General features: G+C 52.5%; 2 protein-coding genes across 21 annotated transcripts in view; one reads left to right on the top strand and one right to left on the bottom strand.

The window, feature by feature from the left end:
- Nucleotides 1–11,700: 11,700 nt before the first annotated feature.
- Tmem200b (transmembrane protein 200B) lies at nt 11,701–16,363 on the top strand. The gene is made up of 3 exons (XM_048350696.1): nt 11,701–12,065; nt 13,375–13,459; nt 13,969–16,363. The coding sequence occupies exon 3, from the start codon at nt 13,989–13,991 to the stop codon at nt 14,904–14,906; it is 918 nt and encodes a 305-aa protein (XP_048206653.1). The 5' UTR covers nt 11,701–12,065; nt 13,375–13,459; nt 13,969–13,988; the 3' UTR covers nt 14,907–16,363.
- Nucleotides 15,702–27,823, bottom strand: part of Epb41 (erythrocyte membrane protein band 4.1) — a 160,911-nt gene continuing 148,789 nt past the window's right edge. For 15 of the 20 annotated variants that reach the window (XM_048350691.1, XM_048350672.1, XM_048350674.1 and 12 more), the window contains 4 exons: nt 23,495–23,596; nt 22,116–22,196; nt 19,914–20,018; nt 15,919–18,427 (listed from right to left, as the gene is read on the bottom strand). In XM_048350691.1, coding sequence (XP_048206648.1) covers nt 19,920–20,018; nt 22,116–22,196; nt 23,495–23,596 — 282 coding nt within the window. In that variant the 3' untranslated portion in view covers nt 15,919–18,427; nt 19,914–19,919. Of the gene's footprint in view, nt 18,428–19,913; nt 20,019–22,115; nt 22,197–23,494; nt 23,597–27,823 lie in introns of all 20 variants that reach the window. The other 5 variants (XM_048350677.1, XM_048350669.1, XM_048350667.1 and 2 more) reach the window with 1 other exon arrangement.

The following is a 27,823-nucleotide window of genomic DNA, read 5'->3' as shown; positions in this document are numbered from 1 at the left end:
GTGAGTTGGTCATTATTAAGGGACGCACTACTCCCTTGCCACCATTCATATCATCCCAGGGGAGCCAGTCTCTGGTTGTTTCACTCTCAGCTGTGCCTCCCACCCCTGAGATCTGGGGGCCAGGGATTAGGTCCCACCATGGAGGCACTAACTCCTTCTTTAATATGGTCTGATCTGCTCCCGTATCAATTAAGAATCGGAACTCCTTTCCAAATATCATGATTACTGTCTCTGGCCTTATCTCGGGGACAATGGGGATTGCCCAGCAAAGGGCCTCAGGCTGTTTATTGCCTTGGTCGGTAGGGAATCTGAAAGTCAGGCCATAAAGCAGATGTTCTGCCCAGGGCGCGTTCGGCCTGCCTCTCTCAAGAACCATCCTCCTGAACTCATGGAAATCTGTAGTTTCCTGCAACTCCCATGAAGGGGTAAAGGCTCTGAATTTAAAATCGGCCAGGCCGTTTGTGCTTGATGGCGGGGTGCTGCCGCCGTGGCGGCAGCTGTGAAGCCGCCGCTCGAGGCTGCCAAAATCTGCATAGGTATAGAGCCAAGCCGAGCTTCCCATGGGGGAGGGGTAGCGAGCCAGCCGCTGCGGCACGCATCTCCTAGCTGCCGCAGGAGCTGCGTCTGGCTTGGGGTCCCGGGGACCAAACGTGCGTTCGTCCCTGGGCCTCTCGGAGCAGGGCGTCGGGGGCCCCCTCCAAATCAAAATTCCCTCCGGCTGCCCTCTCCTGAATCCAGGGATTCCCCCCTGTGTCCCAGGAGAAGCAAGCCTTGAGAGTCTTAATGGCTCGCAGTGGGAGTTCTCCTCCCCATTCTGCCTCTTGTAATTCCCGCTCTAGTCGGTCCCAAGTTTCCCACGAGAGTGGGTTGGCTCCAGTTAGCCACGGGACCCTGAGATTTAGCTCCTGCCAAGTAAGCATGGCACATGGTTCTGAGATATTCATCCCCGCGTTTTGGAGGGTGAACTTTAGGATTTTAAGAGGCGAATTGCTTCGCCTACTTTGAACTTGTCCCATCCTCTTTCTGGCCTGGAGTGGGAGGACCGCGCGTCCCAGGGTTTCCAACCTAATTTCGTGAGGGTCGGTCAGGAGCCGGACTTGCTCGTGTGGGTTCGTGAAACCACGTGAGCGCCAAAATGTCGGGCTCGGTCGCCTCTCCCGGCGTGGGGATCAAGGCTCAGCTAAGTTTCTTGCCACCCCCTTTTCTCGTCCTCTCTCTTGGACACCCGGCCGGCAGATAGCCAGGATGGGACAGAGGGGTCAGGGCCGACCTTACGCGTGCGCACGCGGCCTAACGAGAAAGCGTGCCCACCTCCTTACTGGTAAATAAAGTCAGGCGAACGCGAGTCTCGGAGGAGGCTTCCAGAGCCAACTGATTTATTAAGGCGGGGGTAAAGGGAGATGATAGCGAGAGAGGGCGATCGGCCAGGACGCCGATAGGCTGAAAGCTGTCACATGATCCCCTTGAGCTAACGTCACTCGAAAGCGCCGAGCCAGGGCGAGACTGGGAGGCGCCTGGGCTGGCTAGAGAGTTGGGGGCTGGGTGCAAAGCCAGTTCTTCTGGTTCCGGACCCAGAGAACCGTAGCCTGCTTCCGCATTCCCCTAGGGCTTGGGGGAAGGGCGTCAAGCCCCCCCCTCCCCCCGTCAAGTCTAAAGGCTGGATCCCAACAGAGCCTGTGGTGTAAGTGGGCATTAGAGAAGAAGGTTAGCATGTTGGATGGGGTCAGAAGGGCTCCATGGTGCCAGGAGCACAAGTCACTCTCCATCCTTGGAACTAGAGCTGTGTTTCTGAACTGACAGTGGTGTGAGGACCTAGATGACCTAGATGCAGGAAAAGCAGGGCTTGCGTATGCAGTAGAGATGCCCTACAGTCTAGTCTAAGAAGAGGCAAGAGCAGCCACACCTGGTGGGTGGCCCAGGGAAAGGGGCTCTCAGGTGACCCCAAGGTGGTGCCGCAGCTGTGAGATGGATAGAGGAAGAAAGTTTACTTTGGAAGCAGAATGTCCACAATATGCTAGACAGCCAAACCAAAGGTTTTTGTTTTGGGGTTTCTTTTTTTTTTTTTTTTTTTTGCCAGTCCTGGGCCTTGGACTCAGGGCCTGAGCACTGCCCCTGGCTTCTTTTTGCTCAAGGCTAGCACTCTGCCTCTTGAGCCACAGCGCCACTTCTGGCCATTTTCTATATATGTGGTACTGGGGAATTGAACCCAGGGCTTCATGTATAAGAGGCAAGCATTCTTGCCACTAGGCCATATTCCTAGCCCCAGGATTTTGTTTTTGCCAAGTTCAAAGCTTGGTACCACCATAAAATACATTTAAAAATTCAAGTGCTACCAGCTCCTACCTGTAATCCTAGCTAATCAGCAACTGAGATTTGAGGATTAAAGTTCAAAGCCATCCCAGTAGAAAAGTCCATGTGACTTAGCTCAGTTAAACAGCATAAAACTAGAAGTGGGAATGTGATTCACATGGTAGAGCACCACCTTCAGTGAAGGAAAGCTAAGCCTGAGTTCTAGCCCCAACAAAAAAGTTCTAAATTGGGTCTGGGAATATGGCCTAGTGGCAAGAGTGCTTGCCTCGTATACATGAGTTCCTGGGTTCAATTCCCCAGCACCACATATACAGAAAACGGCCAGAAGTGGCGCTGTGGCAGAGTGCTAGCCTTGAGCAAAAAGAAGCCAGGGACAGTGCTCAGGCCCTGAGTCCAAGCCCCAGGACTGGCCAAAAAAAAAGTTCTAAATTGCTTCAAGACAATGTGAAGGTTTGTGATGGCTCTGTTGTCATTTGATCAAGATTCAAAGGCCTGCCCGATAATACCCATTAGGCCAAATCCAGATCATCCCATAGCCTAAGAAGCCAGAATGGAGGAGGAAGTTGGAAGCTGATTTTGTTTCTACTAGAAAACAGTTCATGAGTGGCCAGGAGGGTGTACACAGTGTGGCAGAGTGGTGTCCTACAAAAGAGAGACCCTGAGATTAGACACCCCCTACTTCCATAAGAATAGACACATTGGAAACTTACCCAAAAGTAAGCAGCCAAGGGCTGAGAATGTGGCCTAGTGGTAGAGTGCTTGCCTAGCATGCACGAAGCTCTGCGTTCAATTCCTCAGCACCAAATATTCAGAAAAGGCCAGAAGTAGTGCTGTGGCTCAAGTGGTAGAGTGCTAGCCTTGAGCAAAAAGAAGCCAGGGACAGTGCTCAGGCCCTGAGTTCAAGCCTCAGCACTGGCAAATAATAATAAAGTATAGATAGAGCCTGCAGAGGTGGGGGAGGGGGCAGTGGGATGGGATGTAGCTCACTGGTAGTATATGCTTAGCCAAGGAGAGGTCTGAGGTTTGATCCCCAGCACCATTACAAATGAATGAATGAATATAAATAAATAATGGACTGTAAGAGGAGAGAAAAATGCACCATGTGATACTGATCAAAAGAGGCTGGAGTAAAACTAATTTTACATGAATTCAAACTCAAAGCAAGAAAAATTATCGGGGCTATAGAAAGGCATTACATAATGGAAACAAATCCAATCCCCAAAGTCAGAGTCCTTAATGTGGTTCCAGGTACAATCCTCTGAGACTGACAGTTACCTACCATGCATGAAGCCTTGGACTCAGCTCCAGCACCCCAAAAACAGAACAATGCACCTAGAGCAAAGCAACAAGTACATAGGCAACACTGGTAGAACTAAGCCAATCACTACTGCTGACACCTGTAAGCCCAGCTGCTCAGGAAGCTGAGATCTAGAGGATGGAGGTTCAAAGCCACCCTGAGCAGAAAAAATTCTTTGAGATTCCATCTCTTAATTAGTAAGAAGCTGGGCTGGTGGCCGGGGCTCAGGTGGTAGAGCTCCAACTGCAAACAAGCAAGCCAGGGGAAAGGGTAAGGCACTGAGTTCAAGCCCCAGTAACAACAACAAGCTGATCGAATTGCAAAGTATATGACATCCATTCCCACTGGTGACTTCACCCATTCCCCTTGATAACGGACAGATCTAGCTGGCAGAAAGCAAAGAAATACTTCAATGAACAGTGCCATCAGTTAACTGGGTCTGTTTGGCTTTATGGAGTAGTTCATACAATACCAGGAAAATAAGCTCATCCATCAAGACGGACCACATTCTGGGCTGTAAAACACTCCCAAATAACCTTAATAGGATAAAATGTATAGATTTCTGCATTAAGAAACCAGAAAAAGACAAATCTAAAGTAAGTAGCAGAAAACAATTTTAAAACTAGAGCAGAAATAAATGCAATTGAAAGTAGGAAACTCAATGGAAAACATTCTAGTTCTTTGAAAAAATAAAGGTCAATAAATTAGAATATCAGGAGAATCTCAATTAAGTCTGAGGCCAGCCTAGATAAAAAAATAAAAAAAAAAACTAGGGAGAGCCAGGAATGGTGGCTTGTGCTTATAATCCCAGCTACACAGGAGTCAGAGTTAGGAAGATCACAGTCAAAGTCAGCCATGGTCAAAGAGCAAAAGGCTTTATCCTATCTAAACACTAATGCTACAAGAAGCTCACTTTAAACACAGAGACCAAGCTGGGCGCTGGCAAAAGCAAGGTCAGGGGGTGGCTCAAGTGATGCAGCACATGCCTAACAAACGCGAGGCCCTGAGTTCAACACCCCAGAAGAGCTGGGCGCCAGGGGCTCCCCTCCTCTCCTCACTACTCAGGAGGCAGAGATCAGGAAGATTCATTTGAGGATGGCCTCTTGTTCATGAGGCCTCATTTCAGCCAATAGTTGGGTGCCGTGGTACACGGATGTCACCTCGCTAAATGGAGAATGAGATGGTGAGGATTGAGGTTCCAGGCCAGCCCAACCAAGACTCCACAGAAACTGGCTGGCACACCTGCCATCCCAGCTACAGCAGGAAGCTTAACTATGAGACCAGGTGTGCCTGCACAAACAAGCAAGACCTGTGAGATAACAGTAGTTCCCACATACTAGCCTAGGAGGCCGAGAGCTGACAAGAGCCTGGGCAGACAAATCCCAGAGATTCTTCTGCAAAGCCAGGTGCCAGTGGCTCACGCCTGTAATCCTAGCTACATAGGAGGCTGAGATCTGAGGATCATGGTTTGATACAAGCCCAGGTAAGAAAGTCCATGACACTAAACTCCAATTAGCCACCAGAAAACCATAAGTGGCACTGTGACTCAGATAGTACAGTGCTAGCCTTGAGCAAAAGAGCTCAGGGACAGCACTCAGGATCATATACACACACCCAAAAAATAAAAAAGAAACAAGGGCTAGAGGTGCGACAAGGTAGAATGCCATAAAAGCAAGCACAACATGAGAGATCAAAAATCAGGGACTGGGTGTGTGGCTTAATGGTAGAGTGCTTGCCTAGCATGCACGAAGCCCTGGGTTCAATTCCTCAGTACCAAATACACAGAAAGAGCCAGAGTGGCTCTGTGGCTCAAGTGATAGAGTGCTAGCCTTGAGCAAAAGTCTCAGGAACAATGTCCAGGCCCTGAGTTCAGCCCGCAGAACTGGCAAAAGAAAAAAAGCAAAATAAACAACTATTTGGGGGGCTGACAATATGGCCTAGTGGCAAGAGTCCTCACCTCATATACATGAAGCCCTGGGTTTCGATTCCTCAGCACCACATATATAGAAAAGGCCAGAAGTGGTGCTGTGGCTCAAGAGGTAGAGTGCTAGCCTTGAGCAAAAAGAAGCCAAAGACAGTGCTCAGGCCCTGAGTTCAAGCCCAGGACTGGCAAAATAAATAAATAAATAAATAAATAAATAAGAACAGCCCACACAATGTTAAGGAGAGCAAACTCAAGGCTGATACTCTTCAACCTAAAGACCTCCTGATGGAACAGAACAGAAACCCCGGAAGTGGACCTACAGCTCATCCTTCAGTCCCAGTGACTCAGGAGGCTGAGATCCAGAGGAGAGACACTTGAAGCCTAGGCAGGGAAGTCCGAAGACACTCCAGCAAAGAACAAACAACAAAAAACCAGGGCTAGAGTATGGCTCCAGTCATAGAACACCAGGGAAGCAAGCGAGCTCAGCCAGAGAATGAGGCCCAGAATTCAATCCCCAATACTGCCAGAAAAAAAAAGTGGGGATGGGGTGAGATCAATGATGAGAACGATGTATACTGAATTGTCCAAACGTGGACACCGCCACCATGCCCTGCCCTAGATAAATAGGTAAATAAACTGGTACCGATGGCAGCCTGGCAGAATCTGACGATTATATCTCTCTGGACCAGCCCACGTGGCCCAACTCCATCTGTGACCCGGACACCCCTCTCAGCTCCTCTCCTGAGTCCCTGCAGCTCCTGGGCCCCGGAGCGCAGTCTGCATGGGGGGTGACGTGGCTCAGCTCCTGCAGAGGGGCTCAGGAGAGAAGCTAGGGAGTCCAGCACGTGTCTCCAGCAAGGGAGCGGGTGGCAGGTTCTTGAGCTGGAGGGGCAGGGGCTGCAGATGTCAGGGCTCTCTGCTGACCCGACTGGCCTGGGTAGAATTCTGGGGACACCAGTCTCTTCCCCACCCCCCCCCCCCGCAGTCCCATCTCCACCCAGGCACCAAAGCAAAAGCTCTGTCTCCTCTGTCTGTCCGTGCTGTGTCACCTGCTGTGCCTGCAGAGGCTCCCAGGGAACAGCTGGGTGCCCTGCTCTGAGGGGGGGAGCAGGGGAGTTCACTGCTCAGCCACCGCTTGCCAAGGCGGGGGAGGGCATGTGTAACTCTGTGCCCCCAGCCCTGGCCCTCACATCGCATCCGCACATCTGGCCATGCAGCCTCTTCCAGAAAGCTGGGCTCGCCAGGCTGGAATCGGGATGCTCCAGTGCAGGCTTGGTGCAGGAATGGTAACCTCCATCACGTCTCTCCTGGCCTCGCCACCAGGGGGCACCCAACCCCCGTCCCTGCATCCTGCCTAGCTTCAACAACAGGAGGAACCTGAGTTCCCATTCCTGTGTCCCACCCAGCCTTGCCTCACCCATCTTCATGTCTTGCCTAGCCTCAATGCCGGAGGCCCGTACCTCCATCACCGTGTGCCAGGAGGCACCATGCCTCCATCACTGCATCCTGCCTAGCCTCGATGCCAGGGGTGGCCTGTGTCTCTGTCATGGCATCTTGCCTAGTCTTGCCAACCAGGAGGTGCCTGCACCTCCATTACTGCATCCCATCTAGATTAGCACCAGAGGATGACCGCACCTACATTACCATGTCCCACCTAGGCTCGCCACCAGAGGGCGCCCGCACCTCTTTTACCACATCCCATCTACACTCTAGCCAGGGGTGGACTGCACCTACATTGTCTCATCTAGGCTCACCACCAGGGGGCGCCTGCACCTGCCATCACAGCTTGCCTAGCCTTGCCACCAGGGAGCGCCCATGCGCCTATCATCTTTTCCTGCCCAGCGGCTCCTTGCCCTCCTGCACCTCTGTTACCACATCCCATCTAGACTCTAGCCAGGGGATGCCCGGCGCCTACATGACCGTGTCCCACCCTGGTCTCACCACCAGGGGGCAGCCGCACCTGTCATCACAACGTGCTTAGCCTTGCCACAAGGGAACGTCCATGCTTCCATCATCTTACCCTGCCTAGTGGCTCCATGCCTGGTTATCCAGGCAGAAGCCGTGCCCTAAAACAGGCACCTGCCATGATTGCTACCAGCTTCCATCCTTGGGAGACTGGGGCTCTGCTTTCCCTCCCAGTGATACAGCTCTCACTAGCAGTGTGATTTGTCACCACATGGAGGAGCCACATCTCCATGTGTCTGACATGTGGCTGGGTCTCAGGCATCCTTTCCCAGCCCTGCTCAGCCAGGTGTGACCAGGCTCTGACAAATGGTCTTGGGAAATGATCATTCTGAATGTGCTCACTGAGGGAGATTAAAGGGCATGACTGTCAGATCCCCAAACAATTCTCACAGGCTATCTGTAATACTTGGGGGGGTTAGCAAATATCTTTTTTGTTGGTTGTTTTTGTTTGTTTCTTTGTTTCGGTCATGGGGCTTGAACTCAGGGCCTGGGTGCCATCCCTGGGCTTTTCTTTTCTTTTTTTTTTTTTTTTTTTTGGCCAGTCCTGGGCCTTGGACTCAGGGCCTGAGCACTGTCCCTGGCTTCTTCCCGCTCAAGGCTAGCACTCTGCCACTTGAGCCACAGCGCCGCTTCTGGCCATTTTCTGTATATGTGGTGCTGGGGAATCGAACCTAGGGCCTCGTGTATCCGAGGCAGGCACTCTTGCCACTAGGCTATATCCCCAGCCCCTTTCCCTGGGCTTTTCTTGCTCAAGGTGAGCACTCTACCACTTTGAGCCACAGCAAGTGGTTAATTGGAGATAAGAGTCTCAGACTTTCTTGTCCAGGCTGGCTTTAAACTGTTGATCCCTAGATCTCAGCTCCTGAATAGCTAGGATTACAAGCAAGAGCCACCAGCACCGGCGTCAGCAAGTATCTTTAAACACAAAGCCAAGGCATGTGCCACACTTGAGGGGTAGCAGAGCAACAGGAGCTGGTGGCCTCCCTGTCCACCCTGGACAGCCAGCCCGGCACCCAGGCCCACTGCCCTGTGCCTGAAAGAAAACAAATGTTGAGCTACAATTTAACAAGCACGTTAGTCAGCTTCTGGTGGGCTGTGCTGCTGTAACAAGTCAGTACTATCTGGTGATTATGGGTTTATGCTTGGCCCTACCTTGTCATGTGGGTCGTGGGCTCCTCCCTAAGGCTTGCCCTCTGCACAATGGTGCTGTTTTCCTAAGTTACGGTGATGGGGACACATGAAGATATTATCAGAAACATGCTGTTACTATTGTGCTATGAATGTAGCTGGCGGGGCTCCCATGGGGACCTGTGGTGGTGGGCACACCTTGGCCACCAAGGGAGGGGCAGAGCCTCCAGTTTCATCCCCTTGGGGGACACAGGTCCGGTGGCTGAGCGCATGGATGGCAGGCACATGCCGATGGGCACACTTCTAGAACAGCAGCCCTACTCCACAACCTTGGCAGACCAACTCATGAGGTCCAACCTGCTCTCCTCCCTGGGACTGGTCATCCCAGGCTTTGAAGAGAATGTAGAGTTCCCGCCGCCCTTATTTCACTGGAGTTCCTGACGCTGTCTCCTTCCATTCCTAGTTGGATGAGAGAAACATTCCCAGTCCAAGCTGACCCCCTGAAAGTCGTCAAGAACTTGAGAAAGGGTGCAGGGAGGAGGAAGACTCTCACAGCTAACGGTGGCCCAGGCTCACGGAGCACTAGTGAGGAGCTCGGGGACTCCCATGGCTCTCTGCGGCAGGTGGCAAGTGGTGGGCAGGCAATCCACGGAGAGAGGGGGCTGCCTGAGCTTATCTGAGCACAGCTCCCCCGGGGGCTCCCCAAGGGGGCAGCTTCCTTAGCTGTGTGCATGAGTGTACTCGGGTCCCCAGCAGTCAGTTCAGAAGAGGTGGCCGAGGAGAAGCAATTCCCGGCCCCAGCGTCACGTTGTCTAGGTGAGGCAGCTGCCGCGCGCATCCACACCACCACTGGGCCAGGTAAGGAAGGGGAATGGGGTCTCGGAGAGCCTCGAGATGATGCTACCAGGTCCCATATCCACAGACGGGGAGAGGAAGGGCATGACTTGTCAATCCCATTGGGTTCAAACTGCTTCTGACTCTGGCTCTGCTGCTGACCACAAGCAGCCCGGACCCCTTGGAGGCTCAGTTTCCCCGGGCAGCTCAGCGAGATGGCGATCTGTTTGCCCAAGAGCACTTGAGGAAGGCCAGACTTACCCAGCCCCCCATGAGCACCTCGTCCTCTGCCTCAGCCCAGCTTTGCTAGGCTCTCCTTCCTCCTCTTCTCAGGCTTCAGAGAGCAAGGGAAGTGGGGCTTTGCCAGGAGCCTGGAGACCTCCCTCAGAAGCTTCCATGGAGTGAGAGATGGATCTGGGGTTCATAGCCCAGGACCTCTGCTCTCTAAGGCCCTGGGTCCAGTGGACTTGGTGGAGTTGTAAGGCTTGAAGCCCAGCCCTGTCCCAAAGCCCAGTGCTGTCCCGCTGGGTCACCCCCGCAAGTCACTGCCTCTCTGGGCACTGGTTTCTGCCCTTGTATAAGGGAGTACTGGGGTTGAGCTTCTGGATTTTTGTGCCCATCACACGTGATTGAACCCCACACTCATCTGCCTGTGAAGACCACATTACAGAGCAGGAGCCCAGGGAAGGGCTGCCACTTGCTCAGGAATGACTGAAGGGCACCATCAACGCAGGGCCCAGCCTGTGCCCACTCCCAGGATGGCTCTGAGTTCCCATCTGAGCGCAGGTCTCTCACTGGATTGGTGTGCAGTGCCGCCTTCCACTGGCCATGTCACGAGCCTTCTCCTGTGTCACCCCAACACGGGCTCAGGGAGGATAACCTCTCAGGCTGTTCCTAGAATGGGGTGAGAAAAGAGGAATCCTCAGTCCTGCTGAATTTCCATGGCCCCTGGAACAGGCTGCTCCCTCCCCAGGTGACTCTTGGAAAGTGGCCTCCCGTCATGGGGTCAGGTGGGGCAGAGGGCCCTCCCTCCCCCAGTTCCCAGAGGCACCTCTCCCAGCCACTCCCAGATCAGGAGTGAAGCGTGGAGGTCACAGAGGCCGGGACAGATCTGAGAGGACCTAGGCCTCCTGGGGCTTAGGGGCCCCACGCTGAAGCTGCTAGCTGTCTAACGCCTGCACACCACAGGCGGGCTGGGGTGCATGGGCACAGGGCAGAGGCTCGGCCTGGCAGGACTGGGGAGCCATGGAGGGGCCAGGGGGCTCCATTCACTTAAAGCGAAGCTAGACGTGTGGCCAAGGTCTGAGGAGCCCAACACCGTGGAGGACTAGAGGATGGGGAGGGAGGAGAGCAAGCCGTCGGGAAGGCCTGGATGCTGTCCAGCCTGTGGCCCCCAGGACTGGTGTCCTGGGACGGGAGTGGGGTGGGGACACTCCGCGAACCCCACCCGAAACCCGTGAGGGCGGAGTGTGAGCGCCCCGAGTCAGGATTCGGGTTCCGGGTAGGGTTGAGGTGGGATGGTGGGGAGCGAATGAAATGCAGGATGGGGTGGGGGCGCCCCGGGAACGGCAGGGCAGCGGGAAGCACAAGCTGAGGCGCAGGAACCGGGTGGCCTCTCTCTCCCCAACTGTGGCTGTCGGGGGGTGGGGGGGCCTGGGAGTGGCCTGGCTTCCAAGGGTTCCGAGAGGTCTCGGTGCGGTGCGCCCGGCCCCCTCCGGGGAGCTGGGGCGGTAGCGGATTCCAGGCCGCCCCGGAGAGCGCCTGGGCCCCGCCCCGCAGCCGGGTCTCATTAGCGCCCATCCCCCGCCCGCTCTGCGTGGGCCGGAGGGGGGGTGTCCCCCGGCAGGAGGGGGGGAGGGGGCTTCTAATCAGTCCCAGGCCGGAAATTCTCCCGAGGGCCCGGCCGCCGAGCCCGCCCCCCGCATCATGGAAACTGGCGGCCCTCCCGGCCCCGCCGCGCACCCGCGTTCCCGCTCCCGGGCGGCGGGCCGGGGGGAGGGGGGCGCGGCCTGTCGGGGTTCCCGCTCGCCGGTCGCGTCCTGGGCCGCCCCCTCAGCGCCCGTGGCCCGCCTGCTGCAGCCACCGAGGGCTCGGGTGCCCGGGTCGGCTCTACGGGTGACCCGTGCCCCCCGCACTTGCGTGGCTCCTGCTCCACGGACGAGGCAGAGCGGCTGGGGGTCCGGGCAGAGCAGGGCACGGGGGTGGGGTGGGGGCAGGGAGGGCGCAGAGTTCGAGGCCACACTCCGCAGGCTCTGGCCGCGGGACGGGTAGCGGGCTCCTGGAATCGGGGTCCGCTTCCAGCCCCGGGGAAGCCCTCCCAAGGCGGGGCGCACCATGTGCTCCGGGACGGGCAGCGGGGGTGCAGGACTCGGGCCCCGGTCCTCGGGGATCTCCCGGCGCGCGCCAGCGCTCACCTGCGGCCCCGGGGCCGTCCGGCCGCGGCTGGCGGCACCCCGCGGGGTTCGGGGGGTCTCGGGGGCTCCCGGGCGGCTCCCGGGGGCGGGGCCGGGGCGGGGCCGGGGCGGGGCTCCGCGGAGACCCAGGCGGCCCCGGAACCGCCGCGCGCGCGGACTCGGACCCCGACCTGGCCGGGCACGGAGGAGCCAGGTGAGCTGAACTGGGGGCTGAGCCGCCCCCCAAACCACTTTCCCCAACTTTCTGTCTGGCTCCTCCCCTGGGATGGGCCCGGGGGGCGGGAACCCGGCCTTCCCTTTCCCCTAGGCCCGAGAGGGGGCGCGGGCGGCGGCGGGACCCCGAGAACGGGGCGCTCGGCCCCTGAGCAACTTCTCGGGACCTGGACCTCGGGCCGTGCCGCCGGGCTCCCGCCTCCCCGGGGTCCCCAGCTGGGTTCCAGGGCCCCCCAGCATGTCCCACGCCCTCGAGTCCGGAGCTCAGATCCGGACCTCACATCTGTGCTCCGCACGCGTTCGGCTCCCGGCGGGCCCGGCTGGGGCCGGACCGACCTCTCCGAAGTTGGCACCGGGGCGCCAGCCTTGGCGCGCGGCGGGGTGGTCGCTTTTCTGGTTCCTAGCTGGGGACGGGGTTCCCTACCCGGGGACAATGGGTAACCAGGCCTTGCCGCTCCCGATCGCGCCTGCGGCTGTGCCCGGAGGTGCTCAGGGCTGGCGGACCAGAGCCTCGAGGCCGTGTGACCCCGGCTGCCTCCCCCACCCCGAGCCGCTCGGAGCTGCGGGTTCTGTGGGTGGAAACCAGTTTGGGGCGCGGGAAGCCGATGCTCCATGTTAGGCCCAGACCTGGCGCTGCCGTCCGAGGCCGGCCTGGGCATCCCGCCTGGAGCTGCGGGCCGGGGTGGGCACGAAGGCCTCTCCGCGAGGTCGGGCCCCGGCTCCGGGCTCTCAGCCGCTCAGAGACCAGATTAGGGGCGAGGGCGCCTAGCTGCACACCGAGGCCCGCGCCCTCCAGTCCTGCGGCCCCGGAGCCCTCCCCTTCGTGAGGGGCCATCCCGCACAGCCTGGCCACTCCTGCCCCAGCTGGCCGAGGAGAGACCCAGCTTTGCGCCCTGGACCCTGGGGCGCAGGGGCGGTGCTGCCGGGGCCGAGACGAGGTCCACTGAGGCCTCAGGCGGAGGAGGCTGGAAAAGGAGGCCAGGCGGCGGGAAAAGAGGGGGGATGATTCATCCAGGAGCCCGAATCGGAAACGCCACAATCTGGGAACAGCCTTGCCTGGGCCGACGGGAGAGCCGGGAGGGGAGTCCGTCCGGCAAGGCCCTTGCGCCCGGCGCTGGCAGCCTCCGGCCTCCGGCCTCCGGCGGGCCGGGCCACTGGGGGTGGGGAGGCCTCTTCTGGCCGAGTGGAAAGGAATCTGGACAAAGCCCGCTGCCGCCTCCTCTCCTCTGACTGGCTGTCTGGGTCTGAGCGGTCTTCCCGGAGTCTAGCTCAAGTCTCTTCTGCTGCAGCTCCAGTGCTGACTGAGGAAGTCTGGAAGGAGGGGGCAGGCGAGGAGAGGCCGGAGTCAGGGACACCCCTCCTTCCCACGCTGCGGTATGTAAGGCGCAGTGGGGGGCCGGCTCGCGCGACCCCAGCGGCCCCGTGCGCTCCGGGCTCCCCCCTTCTCCGTTACTACGGTGCGGCCACGTGCGGGGGTGGGGTCGAGCCCGGGCGGTACTTACCCGGGAGACGCGGCTGCCGGGACCCACGCTTCCCGCAGCGGAGACCCGGGGGGCCTGCGAAGAGCGCGCCGGCGGCCGGAGCCCCGCAGCCCGGGCTGCGCCAGGGAGCGCCCCGCAGCCCCCTCCCCGCTCCCCGCGCGCGCGGGCCGGGCCAACTCCGGCTTCTGCCGCGCGTCCCTGGCTCCGAGCTCCGCTGCGGAAAACCCGGGCGGGGGCGGCTCCGGGCCTCGCAGCCCGGGAAAATCCGGGGGTGGCCGCCAGGGATCTCCAAGCGGCCGGGGCGAGGCGGCCCCAGCTTCCCTCCCGGATTTGGGCCCCGAGCCTGGAGCTCCCCACCCAGGTCCGTCGGGTCAGTCCCCGCCTTCCGTCTTCTCTCCGCAGAGCGCCCGGACGACAGCGAGATGACGGCCGGGAGCCCCGGAGACTGCGTGGAGGTGCGGAGGAGCCCCGAGGGCCGCGTCTCCCGCCTGGGCCGCCGCCTGGGCCGCCGCCGGCGCCCGCGCTCCCCACCGGAGCCGCTGCGGGTGCGGGCGAGGCTGCGGCTGCGCTCGCCGTCGGGGGCGTTCGCGGCTCTGGGGGCGCTCGTGGTGCTGGTGGGCATGGGCATCGCGGTGGCCGGCTACTGGCCGCACCGCGCGGGGGCCCCGGGGCCTCGGGCCGCCAATGCCAGCTCGCCCCGGGCCAGCGAGCTGCGGCGCGAGGGTCGCGGTGCGGGCCGCGCCCATGGACCGCACGAGCGGCTGCGGCTGCTGGGGCCGGTGATTATGGGCGTCGGCCTGTTCGTGTTCATCTGCGCCAACACGCTTCTGTATGAGAACCGAGACTTGGAGACGAGGCGGCTCCGCCAGGGGGTGCTGCGGGCTCAGGCCCTGCGGCCCCCCGACGGCCCTGGCTGGGACTGCGCCCTCCTCCCCAGTCCCGGCCCCAGGACTGCTGGAGCCCTGGGCTGCACAGAGCCAGAAAGTTGGGACCTGTCCCCGCATCGGGGTACCTCGCCCGTGCCGTCAGTGCGGAGTCTGCGTTCAGAGCCTGCTAATCCTCGCTTGGGGCTACCTGCCCTGCTCAACAGCTACTCGCTGAAGGGCCCAGGGCTGCCCCCACCTTGGGGTCCACGAACCCAGACTGGCCACGTGATCATCACAGTGCAGCCCTCGGGCTCCTGCATTGAACATTCCAAGTCTCTGGATCTGGGCCTTGGGGAGCTCCTCCTGGGGGCCCCAGCAGCTCGGGACTGTGCTCACCGAAGCTGGCCACGGCTGGACCGCCTCAATCTGGGGGGGTATGCCAAACTGGGAGGACACTTGGGGGCCCGGGTCTGAGAAGCAGGGAACCACCTGCTATGAGGCAGCACCATGGACCTTGGTAACGGGACCAGAGGACCAGTGGTCCAGCGTCTAGTAGCAGCTGCTTCGGTCACATCACAGGTCAGGACAGATGCTCTGACCACAGCAGCCACTAAACCTCCTGACCTGTATGTGGGCAGAGAAAGGCCGGCTGCACTGAGCTCAGTGAGCTGGAGAGGTGTGTTTTAATGTGGAGTGCGGGACCAGCATGACTTGGCCTCAGGATTGTGTTCTGCCTCTATATGTGGCCTTAGCCCTGGACAGGTACCTGAGAGGGATGGAGGTCCAGGTCAAGGTGATCAGGAGATGCATGGGGTGGTTTGGAAAACCCTAAGTGGTGGGTAAGGACCCTTAAGAGTTGGAAGGTAGGTTGGGATGTTTCATATGCACTGATGATGGAATTTGGGCCTCTGGGAAGATGGTGTGAAACTGAGAAACTCCCACTGCCATCCAGGATGGGGATCGAGCCTTTGACTCCCACCACCTACTAGGACTCTTTCTTCCATTGGCCCTGGGGGCTCTAACCCAGAAGGGTCGCTATTGCCACTGCCTTGCCCTGAGGTCTGGCCCGTCCTTCATTGTGGCCTCTGCTGCAACAGACAGCATTGATCAATTCTTACAAAGGCCCCTTCTAGGATCCTGATGTTGTACTTTGGCCAGTGTTGGGTAGCTTAGACTATGGCTTCAGTTTAGGTGTCTCCCACCCAGGTTTAATTTTCCCCATGCTACTGGAGGAAGAGAAATGGAAAAGTGGATCAGTCTTTGCAGGCATTTTTGTTGTTTGTTTATTGAAAAATGCAATACAAGAAGCAAGACCAAACACAGATCTCAACACTACAACCACTTCCCTGGCTACAAAAGGCCAAAACAGCAGACCTAATTATTGCCTATTTAATCTAAGGGTTTTTGCCAATGTAATTCTGCTGCCATAGTTCTATTTTGTCAAGAAATGTAAACAACTACTTGATATATGATTCGTAATTTTTTAAAAAAATTTACAAAGCTCCTTCATTTTTTTGTCACCAAAATAATACATTTGAGAGTGATTGGTAAAAACAAGTAGCCTGGGGCTGGCATCCTAGACAGAGTTCCTGTGAGTGTCAAGGGTGGTGTCCTCCCATCTCCCGGGAATGCAGAGTCTGGCCTGGGAGAGGGGGGGACAGGTGCTCTGACAGGTCCCTGCAGGTAGGCTCCCTGGGCTTATGAGGACAGGTCTTGCTTTGCAGGTGGGTGGCAGAGATCCCATGAAGTTTGAAGGAAACTTACTTCTGAAGTAAAAATAAAATTGCAGCGAGATTTGTTACTGTGGTGTGTCTGAGTCACTTTAGGAAAATTGCTGCCAAGCTTCTGACCCTGGAAATGTCACCCTTCTCCCCCCTTCACCATTTCTACCTGGACAGAGTTTGTTCACACACACACACACAACTGCAGAATGAAAAAAAAAATCCAAACAATTGCCAACCTCGAAATCTGTTGCCAGAGAGAGAGAGAGAGAGGAAGGGAGGAGAGGCCTGGAAGGATGCTAGAGTTTTTTGGGTCCAGAAACAAAAGCTGCAGAGAGGAGGAGTGAGTGGAGTCAGAGCTGAGGAAAGTTCAAGCCCTCAGGTCCGAGGTCGAGGTCCTGTGCTGTAAGAACTGCTGCACTGAGCTGAATCACACAGAATGCTTGGGGTGCTAAGTGAACCCCTATATCTTCTCCATCCCAGGTGTCAGATCTATGAGCTGGGGAGGGGAGGCTCCTTCAGCAGGAGGTCTGGCCTTGGGGAGGCCAGCTAATGCTAAGCTTGACTGATGGGAGGGGGAGTTTTAACGTGCCACCATTTCAAACCCCATTGCCACAGCCTGGAAGTTGATTTCTGAAGGAGGACAACCTGCTTCCTCAAGCCTGTCAAATGTCCCACCATGCCCTCTCCCCCCCTTAGAGAGTTGCGTGCCGGCAGTAACAGTCCATGTGAGAACGAAAAGGGAAAGGCACACACACAAATCAAACAGCTCAGTTCACCTCAACACAACTGAGTTAGTAGGGGCTGTGGTGTCCCCACTGGCTATTGATTTCTCTCTTGCCCACTGCCCTGGGACCCCAAGTGACTGCTGTCATCCACATACTGTCTAATCTCATGACTTTCTAGCCTAGAATCTGGGTTCTAAGAAGCTTCCAGGCAGATCCTTTTGTGGGGAAGCAAGCTGAAGGACTAGAGAAGCCCTGTTTGACTTAAAAAAAAAAAAATGCTCCCAAATCCTTTCCAGGAATCAGGGGCACCAGACCTCATTTTCAAAATGAAGCCAGGGAGAGAAAAAAAGCAATAATAAAAACTAAATTGAAAACCTGCTAGGAAAGCAAGTGCACAAAATTTGATAGACCTCAGGCAGTGAATGGGAATGAGTAAGGGGGGCTTTGTACCCCTGACACGTGGTGTCGTGTGGGAGGGGTAGCCTCCAGAAGCCAATACCTTGCTTGCTGAAGGGTGTCCTTAGGCAGGTGCTTGTAGAATGCAGGAAGGTCAAAGACCATGACTCTCGGAGTGCTCCTTAGTAGATGTGCTCCTTAGCTGGAGCTGAGGAGCTGAGGTAAACACCATTCCTCCTAGTGAGGTGCACACCCCCAGAACTAGAAGACCTTATTTTAAGAACCTCATTAACTTTCCTTCCCCAAACCACCACTAAAAATGTTCCACTAGAAGAACATGGCTAAAAAAAGGTCTGTTTTTCCATGTGTTTTAGTTTCCTCGGCTAGGAACTTGGGGCACTGGGCGAAGCCACGGCTTCCAGTAAGGTGTGAGGACGGTGGGGAGGTGAAGGCCACAGATATGTTCAAACATTCACAGTATCAGATACATCGGAAGCAACTTCTTACGTCTCTGACCTAAGGAAGCTCCAAAGTAGAGAGAAGGAGAGAGGGAGGAAAACCAACACTACATTCTCAGCAGAGGCCTGCCTCATCAGACACACCCTCACCAAGGGAAAAGACATTTATCTGGGGCCGGTGGATCAGGGCAGTCTCCCTGCCTGACATGCTGGTGACGTTATATGGTTGGCTTGGAGAAAGCTGAAGTTTCTGCTGTCATCCAAAGGGTAAAACGTGGGGAGGAGAGGGTATCCCAGGGAATTGGCTTTGGCTCCAACACAGCTGACAGAGTCTCTGCAGGAAGTCCTGAAATCTGTAGACTCTCAGTGCCTGGGTTGAGGATCAGTGAGGAGAGGCTAGGTTGAATGGGTTACAAACTATCCTATTAAAAAAAAAAATTCTTCGAAAACAGTTCATAGAGTGAAAAGTGGAACAATTTCTGGTATCACAATATAGAAAAAGGTCTTCAAAAGGATCAGTGATATCTAGAAGAATCTCTTGGTATAAATTCCAAATAGAAAATAAAGTAAATTTTCTGGTGGTTTAGAATGATCTTGAAAGTCTGGAGTCTGACTATTGCAGGCTGGCTTCTTTAGCATTGCGCTGATTTCTCTTGGGTGTGGGAGGGCAGGGAGTTGGGGTAGGATAGTTCCTAAAGGAAAGAAAGAAGCACATTTTTAAATCCTGCAAAGGAGAAAGCTTCCCATTGCTACCACCAACTTTTTGTGGCTGTAAGTGACAGTTAGAACTGAATACTGAGCCAGACCCTGGTTGCTGATGTCTGTAATCCTAGCTACTCAGGAGTCTAACACCTGAGGATCACTGTTCAAAGCTAGCCCAGGCAGGAAAGTCCATGAGATTCTTATCTCCAGTTAACTATCTGAAAACTGGAAGTGGAGCTGTGGCTTAAAGTAGTAGAGCCCTAGCTTGAGCAGAAAAAGCTCAGGGACTACGCCCAGGCCCTGAGTTCAAGACCCATGACCAACGAAATAAACAAAAACTGAGTACTGAGCCTGTCCTTCCTGATGACTGATGACCTCTACAAGTCCTTGTAGACTACTTTTAGGCATGAATTCACCTGGATGCCCAAGGACAGTTTCCTGCTTCCAGTGTTCTGGTCTGGCCTCTAAGCTTCAGCCATTTTCCCAGAGCCGCCCCAGTCCTCACCTTCCAGAAGCCCTGGTCTTGCTCTCTTTGGTTTTGTTCTTCTTTGGCCCTCTCGGTTTCAGAGTCAGAGAGACAGTTCCCCAGCCACAGAAAGAGGGCAGGGAACTGTGAATAAAATACAGGAGGATTCCAGAGATGGGCAAGGTTTACACCCAAGTTTAGGGTGCCTCCTCTTACCCACCACTGCAGGCACATTAAGGTAGGAGACACAAATGACCTAGTTGGATTCTTTTTTTTTTTTTTGGTCAGTTGTGGGGCTTGAACTCTGGGCCTGGGCTCTGTCCCTGAGCTCTGCAGCTCAAGGCTAGTGTTCTACCACTTTGAGCCACAGTACCACTTCTACCACTTTGGGTTTTCTGGTGGTTAACTAGAGATAAAAAGAATCTCACTGAGTTTCCGGCAGGACTGGCTTTGAACCATGATCCTCAGATCACAGCCTCCTAAGTAGCCACTACCGCTGGGCAACCTAGCTGTTTTGATTAGAGCCAAATAACTTAAAAATTGATACAAAGGTATTTATTAGATTTTATGAAGATACAAGATGAACTGATTACAGCTCCACTCTTCAGAATGTGTGTGTGTGTGTGTGTGTGTGTGTGTGTGCGTGTGTGTGTATGAGTCTGTGCATGCAAGTAACAGGGTTTGAACTCAGGGCCTTGAGAATTTTTACTTAAGGCAGACACCTTACCACTTGAGCCACAAACTCTATTTCCTGCTTTTTATTGATTAATTGGAGATGAGAGTCGAATTTGTTTGGCGTCAAATCTCAGTCCTCAGATATCTCAGTCCTCAGATCTCAGCCTCCTGAGTAGCTAGGACTAAAGGTGTGAGCCACCAGGACTATTATCTTCAAATAATGGAGCCACATACTTAATACTCTCCCCTGTCTTACTTCATCAATCTCAGGGCAGTCACCCTAAAGGGGTACCCAAGGATCCTGCTGGGCTTGCTCAGGCTGAGGCATCTCCTACCTGAGCTCATTCCTCAGAGATCTCAGTCTCCTGATGGACGACCACCTTGGTCACTGACATGTCAGGATGCTGCTCCTTTGCTTCCTTGATGGCTTGTACAAGAACCTGTGAACAAGCAATAGAGTCCATTGGGCACAAAGCAGCCTGGCTAGTAAAGGAAGGCACTAGTCATTTCTAACAATGTACAGGTAGCACTTAGGCCAGGCCAAGCTGGTCATCACCCTGCCGCTCCACCATCCTGCATAGCGGAGGCTCCTGGGCCAATAACCCTGAAGTAGGGAAGGATAGAGCTTTCCTTCAAGGAGTCAGATGGGGACTGCAGAAGTTCACTGAAAGCTTGCTATATACTATGTCCTGGTCTAAGCATATCATTTATCTAATCCTCACAGCAACTGAATGGATATTTCTCCTTAACAGATGAGCAAACTGCAGGTTAAATTAAGTGCTTGTGGTCTCATAGCTAGTAAATAACTTTTCTCTTTACCACACTGTCTGGAAGGTTCCCAGGGGGCCCTGTTTGGGTGCTGGAGGAGTTTGGGCACTGGAGAAAGGCTAAGAACACACAGAGAAATCAAAGGAGAGCAGTGGCATCACTCCCCCAGCTGTTAGCCACTGTCTGTAGTCTCCTTTCCTCCCACCCAATAATAAAGGACTGGCTGGAACTCTCCAGCTGCCTGCTCACACTGGATCCTGGAGACCACCTCTAGGAGGGACAAAAGAAGAGAAAACCTCTTCAGTCCTCTTGGCTTCATGAAAGGTATTTTTAAACTTGCCACCTATAGACCCTGGCTCCTCCCTGAGCCTGTTTTTCTAACCCATTTACTCCCACTTCACACCCAGCCAGCTCAAGCACTCCCTGGCATCTCCGCCTCTCCCTCTCTAGGAAGGCTCACACGTACCTCACTGCTTTCCTAAATAGGCCTCCCTACAGTGCAGCTCTCAGCAGCCAGAGAACACCACACCCCATGCCTTCTGGGTGTGCTTCAGTTCCTAGGAGAACTGGAGGACCATGGTCAAATCACCCCAGACAAACCCAGTGATGGCATTTATGTGACAAGGGTGAAACTACTGCTCAGAGAAGTTACTGGGGCACACAGGTGAAACTCCCTGCAAACCATGAGCACCTACATACATGGTTCTGCTGTGCACTGAGAACTGAGCACCCAGCATGGGCTCAGGCCACACCCGAGGGAGGCTGGGCAAGCAAGCTGCGGGCCTCCCACTTGGGCTCTGCAACCCTGTTTCTGGGACCCCAAGCCCAGTACTCCCAGCTCTAAGTTTCAGCCTGCTGCCAAGGGAACTGCCAGCAATGCAGTTCAATTTTCCTTCCTTGCAGGCAGGCAGCTCATCAGCATAAAGGCCGCAGAGTTATAGCTCTGGCAGTCCTGTCAGTGATTCCAGAGGCATTTGCATTGTCTCCTCCACCCCCTCTTCTCTGCAGCTTTGCGGGCTAACCTCACCCAGCAGAGAATAGGGAAAATTAATCCTGACCTTATTATTTGATAATTGCTCGTAGCACACAATTAGCACCCAATTAACATAAAAACATAGAACTTTTAGCACCCAGAAGGGCCCAGGAATTATTTGGATTAACCCACTCTCTTTTAGGAAAGGAAAGCTATCAGCGGTAAGATGATTTGTCTAAGGTGGCACAGGAAGTTAGATGAAGGACAGAGAGCAAGTTACAAGTCTGGGGACAGGGGCTGGGCTGGTGTCTTGGCCACCATCCTGTGCTCTGCACCCCTCCCCCCCACGCAGTGTCATCAGCCCCTGTGGCATTCCATAGTTCTGGTACTATCGAGCCCAGGTGGAGGGCGCTATTCCTCCATCAACTCAGAGCCCACCGTATGCCTGACACACAGCGCACAGCCAGTATCTCACTATCTGAACACCAGCTCTGAGGGGAGCGTACTATTTATAACCCCCAGCTTATAGCTGAAAAAGCAGTCTTAAGAAGAGAGTTAAGAACCAGCATTTGACCTCAGATCTTTGAGTCCCAAGCCCCTGTTCTTTTCACTGCACTCCTAGCTTCCCCATCTGCAGAGCCTCTCCCCCAGTCCCAGGTCTGTGGGGCTTGAGTCTCTTTGTTTCAAAGTCTAGAGTAGCAGTGATGAAGCAGCCAGCGATATCCTTTGGGGTATGCACCTTGCTGCACCTATCAATCTCCCACCTTCCGGACTCGACTTTCCTCAGCATTCCTACCTGGTCATGGTCAATATCGCCATCTCCTGTGATCACAATTCTTTTTTCAATCCGGGTCTCTGAAATCCCACCTTTTACGGTCTATAACCAAAGGGAGGTGGCCATATGAGATCAGAAATATAGCAAGAGAAACCAAAATAAGCACAGATTATTATGTACATTTGCTTTTCAAAATTATTTTTGCAGCTGGGCACTGGAGGCTTACACCTGTAATCTTAGCTACTCAGGAGACTGAGATCTGAGGACCATGGTTCAAAGCCAGCCCAGGCAGAAAAGTCCATGAGACTCTTATCTCCAGTTAACCACCAGAAAACGGGTCCTGAATTGAAACTGTAGAACTGGCATGCAAAAAGTTATTTTTGAAGACTGACCCCAGGGCCTGTTATATGTTATGCAATCATTCTACAACTAAGCTACACTTCTACTCCTACTTATTCTGAAAGCTATACTTCAAATATGTGGAGGAAAAGGGATTTGTTTCTGGGGACTGAACTAGAGACTTGTGTAGGCAAGCAAGTACTTCACTATAGAAATGTATCCTCAGCTATTTTAAACATCTTTTTGTTTTGAGAAAGGGTCGGACTAAGTTGCCCAGGCTAGACTTGAATTCACTTCTTTTTTGTGTGTGTATGCTGGTACTGGAACTTGAACTCAGAGCCTTGGGCTCTTGCTTGGCTTTTTTGCTCAAAGCTGGTGTTCTACCATTTGAACCACAACTCTACTTCCAGGTTTTTGCTGGTTAATTGAACATAAGAGTCTCACAGACTTTTCTGCCTGGGCCTGGCTTTGGCTCATGATCCTCTGCTTTTTCACCCAAGGCTGGTTCTTTACCATTAATTTACCACACCCCTAATTTTGGCTTTTTGCTGGTTAACTGGAGATGGGAATATCACAGATTTTTTTTCTTTTTTCTTTTTTGCCTAACTGGCTTCAAACTATGATTTCTCAGTTCTCAGTCTCCCGAGTCTCATGGAAGACTGGCACAGGTGGCTCATGCATGTAATCCTAGTTACTCAAGAGGCTGTGGTTCAAAGCCAGCCTCGGCAGGAAACTCCATGAGACTCTTATCTCCACTAAAAACTACCAAAAAGCTAGAAATAGAGCTATAGTTGAAGTGGTAGAATGCTAGCCTTGAACACAGAGCTCAGAGATAGTGAGCAGGCCCAGAGTTCAAGCCCCAAGGTTAGAAAAAAGAAAAAAAATAAGGAAAAAGAAAAAAAGTCTCACAGACTTTCCTGCCTGGGCTGGCTTCGAATTGCAATACTCAGCCTTCTGAGTAGCTAAGATTACAAGAGAAAAACTCTGATTATGGTGAAAGCCTTCCCAGGGGTGGTTGCAAGCTCTGTGTATCACTGGATTCCTTAAGGAAGTTTTGTTACCTTGGTAATCTGAGTTGTGGTGGTACTGCTTGTGGTCTCGGATGTGATGGTCTGAGCTGTTAGCAAGACTCCTGGGTCCAGGTCCCCATTGCTCTCATCAGTCTGTAGAAGAAAGCACAGCTAACTCATCACCATACCTCTCAGGAGACCTGTGGGCAAGTGCTACAGACTGCAGCTTGGCTCTCACATATGCATTCTAATGCCAAGATCCAATTCCCTATCAATGATTTCTTAATTTACAGATACTGTAAACCCTTGGGAACTAGGTTCCTTCTACGAGCTGGATGGGTAATAGTCCTGTGCAGTGTGTCAGTGAACAATGAAGAGAAAGAGGCAGCAGAAGTGTAGCCACACTAAGTGTACATGTCTACAGCAGTTTGTAGGTTGCACATGGCTTTTTTTTTTTTTTTTTTTTTGCCAGTCCTGGGCCTTGGACTCATGGCCTGAGCACTGTCCCTGGCTTCTTTTTGCTCAAGGCTAGCACTCTGCCACTTGAGCCGCAGCACCACTTCTGGCCATTTTCTGTATATGTGGTGCTGGGGAATCGAACCGAGGGCTTCATGTATACGAGGCAAGTGCTCTTGCCACTAGGCCATATCCCCAGCCCCTGCACATGGCTTTTAAAACAATTATATTATTCATTTATTTAGGTGCTGGTGCTAGAGCTTGAACTCAGGGTCTCTTTGTCACTTGGCTTTTTTTCACAGCTGGTACTCTTCCAATTGAGCCATGCTTCCAGTGGCAGCTTTTTGCTGATGAACTGGAGATAAGAGTCTTTAATATTTGCCTCTGCCCAGGCTGGCTCTGAAGCTCAATCCCTCAGCCTCCCAAGTAGCTAGGATTATAGCTATGAGTCACAGGATCCTGGCCAAGATTAATATTTTGGTTAGCATCAATTACTTGTACAAGGAAGTTTCACTTTGACATGTTTATAAATGTACACAACATAGCTGGATCAGACTCCCTCCTTCTATCACTCTCCCTCATCCTCCCTTCCCACATCAATCTCAACATCATCCAGTGTTTTGACCATATCCACCCTCTCTCTCTCCCTTGTACCTCCATCCCATATGTGACCTATTTTATATTCCTGACCTTCATCAATAATAGTTTCTTTAGCCAAGAGCACTTATCTACCTTAGATTCAGACCCTATTGATAACTCTTGAACTCTTACAGTGTGTCAAGTTTATCATGCAGCTGATATCTCTTCACTGTCTCTCAAAATTTGAGACAGGAGCTACTATTATATTCACTGTACAATTAGGAAAACAAATCCTGGGAGGTTAAATAATTTGTCCAAGGTTCTATAGTTAGTAGGTATTTGAACTAGGACACAGACCAGGCCAAGAAACTTCTTTTTGAAACTGGATTTGAGTCCCAGTTCAGACAATAACTTGCTGTGGGACCTTGGTTTTCTAATTTCTAAAAGGCAATACTACAATGTCTGCTTTGCCTATACTATAGCACTATCATGAAGATAAAAAGAAATTATAGAAATAAAAGTGTTTTAGAAACTACTATAAGAATACACAATTGCATGCCAGAGAAATAAAATCACTTTAGAAACTGCTGTAGGAGTATACAATTGCATGCCAGGAGGGCAAACTTTTCTCCCAGAGTTTCTCTCCTATAAACACTTGACTTTCTTGTTTCCTATACCCACCTGTCTCCCCACCCCTCTGTATTTGAATGAAGGTGAAAACTGGAAGAGATTGGCTTCCAGTCTTCTCTTCTTCCCAGTGGGATCTCTTTTTCCATGATCAACCTACTACAGTCTCTTCAACTGCTTATAAACATCCACTCTTTCTATAATCTAGTAATTTCACTCTTAGGTGATTTTCAAAATAAGTAAAATGCCCACCAAAAAAAACTTGTACATGAATGTTAACAGCAGCTACATTCATATTTTCCCCAAACGGAAATGAACTCAACTGTCAATCAAGAAGTGAAAAAAAGGACAGGTGCTGGTGGCTCACACATGTTATCCTAGCCGTTCAGGAGGTTGAGATCTGAAGATCACTGAAGCCAGCCCAGGTAGGAAAGTCCATGAAAATGCTTATCTCTGATTAACCACCAAAATTTAGAAGTGGAGCTGTGGCTCAAGTGGAAGAGTGCTAGCTTTGAGCAAAAGAATCTCAGGGACAGTATCCAGGTCTTGAATTCAAGCCCCAGTACTGGCATGAAGGGGGAGGGGAGGGAGGGAAGAAGTGATTAAAAAAATATGGCATCAACAAAGAAGAATGAACTACTGATTTATAGAATGTGGATGAATTTACAAAGTGTTCAACTGAAACTGTTGAAATTGTTTTAAGAAGAAAGAGTAGGATGAGGGAGAATGTTAGAAGGGGTGAGGGTCACAATACATGTGTCAGCAGTGAAATCTCCCTTGTACAACTAGTGTCTGCTAATTTTTAAAAAGTATTGTGTTCAGAGAAAGAGACACAAAAGTGTACCAATATACATTCCCAATTATATGGCATCAAAACACAGCAGTAGACTACAGTGACAGAAATCAGGGCAGAGGCTGCCTAGAGGGTTAGGAACCAAATGGAAAAACTATGATGTTAATTTCAGGAGAAATGCTCAGAACCCAAATTGTATTTTGGATGCACAGGTGCAGACAATTTGTCAAAACTGACCAAAGTAAACAGTTCACTATTAACAATTATTACCACACATACACACACATGCATGCATACACATACAAATGAAAAACTTATCCTGGTCCCCTCTTAAACTGTATCCCAAAGGGTGGAGACTATGAACAATTTTTTTTAATGGTACTTGGGCTACTTGTCAAACAAGCAGAATTAATTAATTAACAGTAAGGTAAATATACAAGGTGACAGACACCCAATATCCCACCACATGGGAGTTTGAGGCAGAAGGATGAGTTTGAGGCTTACAGTGGAGGCAAGCCTCAAACAGCTAGTTGGAGGCTAGGCCTGGGCCACATAGCAAGACCCTGTCTCAAAAAAAACAAAACAACAACAACAAAAAACCCCCAAACAACCCAAAACAGCAAATAACTATCTGGTGCTTATGTGCCAGGTACTTGGAAGCATGTGATATTATTAATTTATTTCTTACATCAGTCCTGTGATGTACAACTACTGGCCACACTTTGCAAACAGAAATCATTTTGCAAAGAGCACACACTAGATCCAGGACATCTGAGTCCACAGACAACACTCTTCTATACTAGGTATCACCATCTGCCAGCAATAAGAAAAGCAATTTTTACCCAGGCACCAGAGGCTCAAACCTGTAAACCTAGTTACTTAGGAGACTAAGATCTGAGAATCATGGTTCAAAGCCAGCTCAGGCAGGAAAGTCCATGAGACTCTTATCTCCAATTAACCACCAGAAAACCAGAAGGGAAGTTATGGCTCAATGTGGTAGAGTGTGAGCAAAGAGCTCAGAATAGTGCCCAGGCCCTGTGTTCAAGCCCCATGACTGACCCAAAACAAAAATAACAACAACAAAAAAAAACCCCACTGTACCTTGGCTGGTAAAGATGAAATAAAATTTAACAATGAAATATAATATCATAAGTTACCTTTTTATTTTGCATAGCTACTATGTACTAGCTACTAGCAGCTACTAGCTACTATGTACCAGGCAAACCCTATCCTGTTTGTTTTGCTGTGCTTTTTATTCTACTGCCCATGTCTCCCAAGTGCTGGAATTACACATATGTGCAACCATGCCCAGCTCATGTGTTTATTTTAGTTTTACTTTTTTGGAGCATCCATCCAGAGCCCAATGTGTTGCTATTGAAGCCTACACACACATAGCTCTTTCATACAGTTATATATATTTCTCCTTTCCTGTCTATAAACAGTTAGCATCCTAGTCACACTTCGTTGAACTATGCTTGTTCATTCACAAATTCATTGTGCAGATGACTCTCACAAAAAACCCATATTCATTACTTTACTTAGATGTTCTATAATTTACCTAAACAGTTCCCTGACTGATAAACATTCAGGATATTTTCATGGTAGTAAAAATTTAAAGGAATTTCTGTTCATTCTGTCTGTCTCTCCCTCTTTTTTTTAGTAGCACTGAGATTTGAACTCTGGAGCTCTCTCTCTCTCTCTCTCTCTCTCTCTCTCTCTCTCTCTCTCTCTCCTCCCCCCCGCCCCCAGTGTCCCTTTCCGTCTCTTTCTATGCAGTAATGAGATTTAAACTCAGGAGCTCTCTCTATATCTCTGTGTGTTTCTCTTTATCTCTGTCTGTCTCTGTCTCTCACAGCAGTACTGAGATTTGAACTCAGAAGCTAGCTCTCTCTCTCTCAGACAGAGTAGAGCAGTATGGAGATTTG

The sequence above is a fragment of the Perognathus longimembris genome, chromosome 7 (assembly GCF_023159225.1).
Source record: "Perognathus longimembris pacificus isolate PPM17 chromosome 7, ASM2315922v1, whole genome shotgun sequence".
NCBI classification, from domain to species: domain Eukaryota; kingdom Metazoa; phylum Chordata; class Mammalia; order Rodentia; family Heteromyidae; genus Perognathus; species Perognathus longimembris.
The sequence above is the reverse complement of the archived record's forward strand: the minus strand, read 5'-3'. Positions and strand labels throughout refer to the sequence as shown.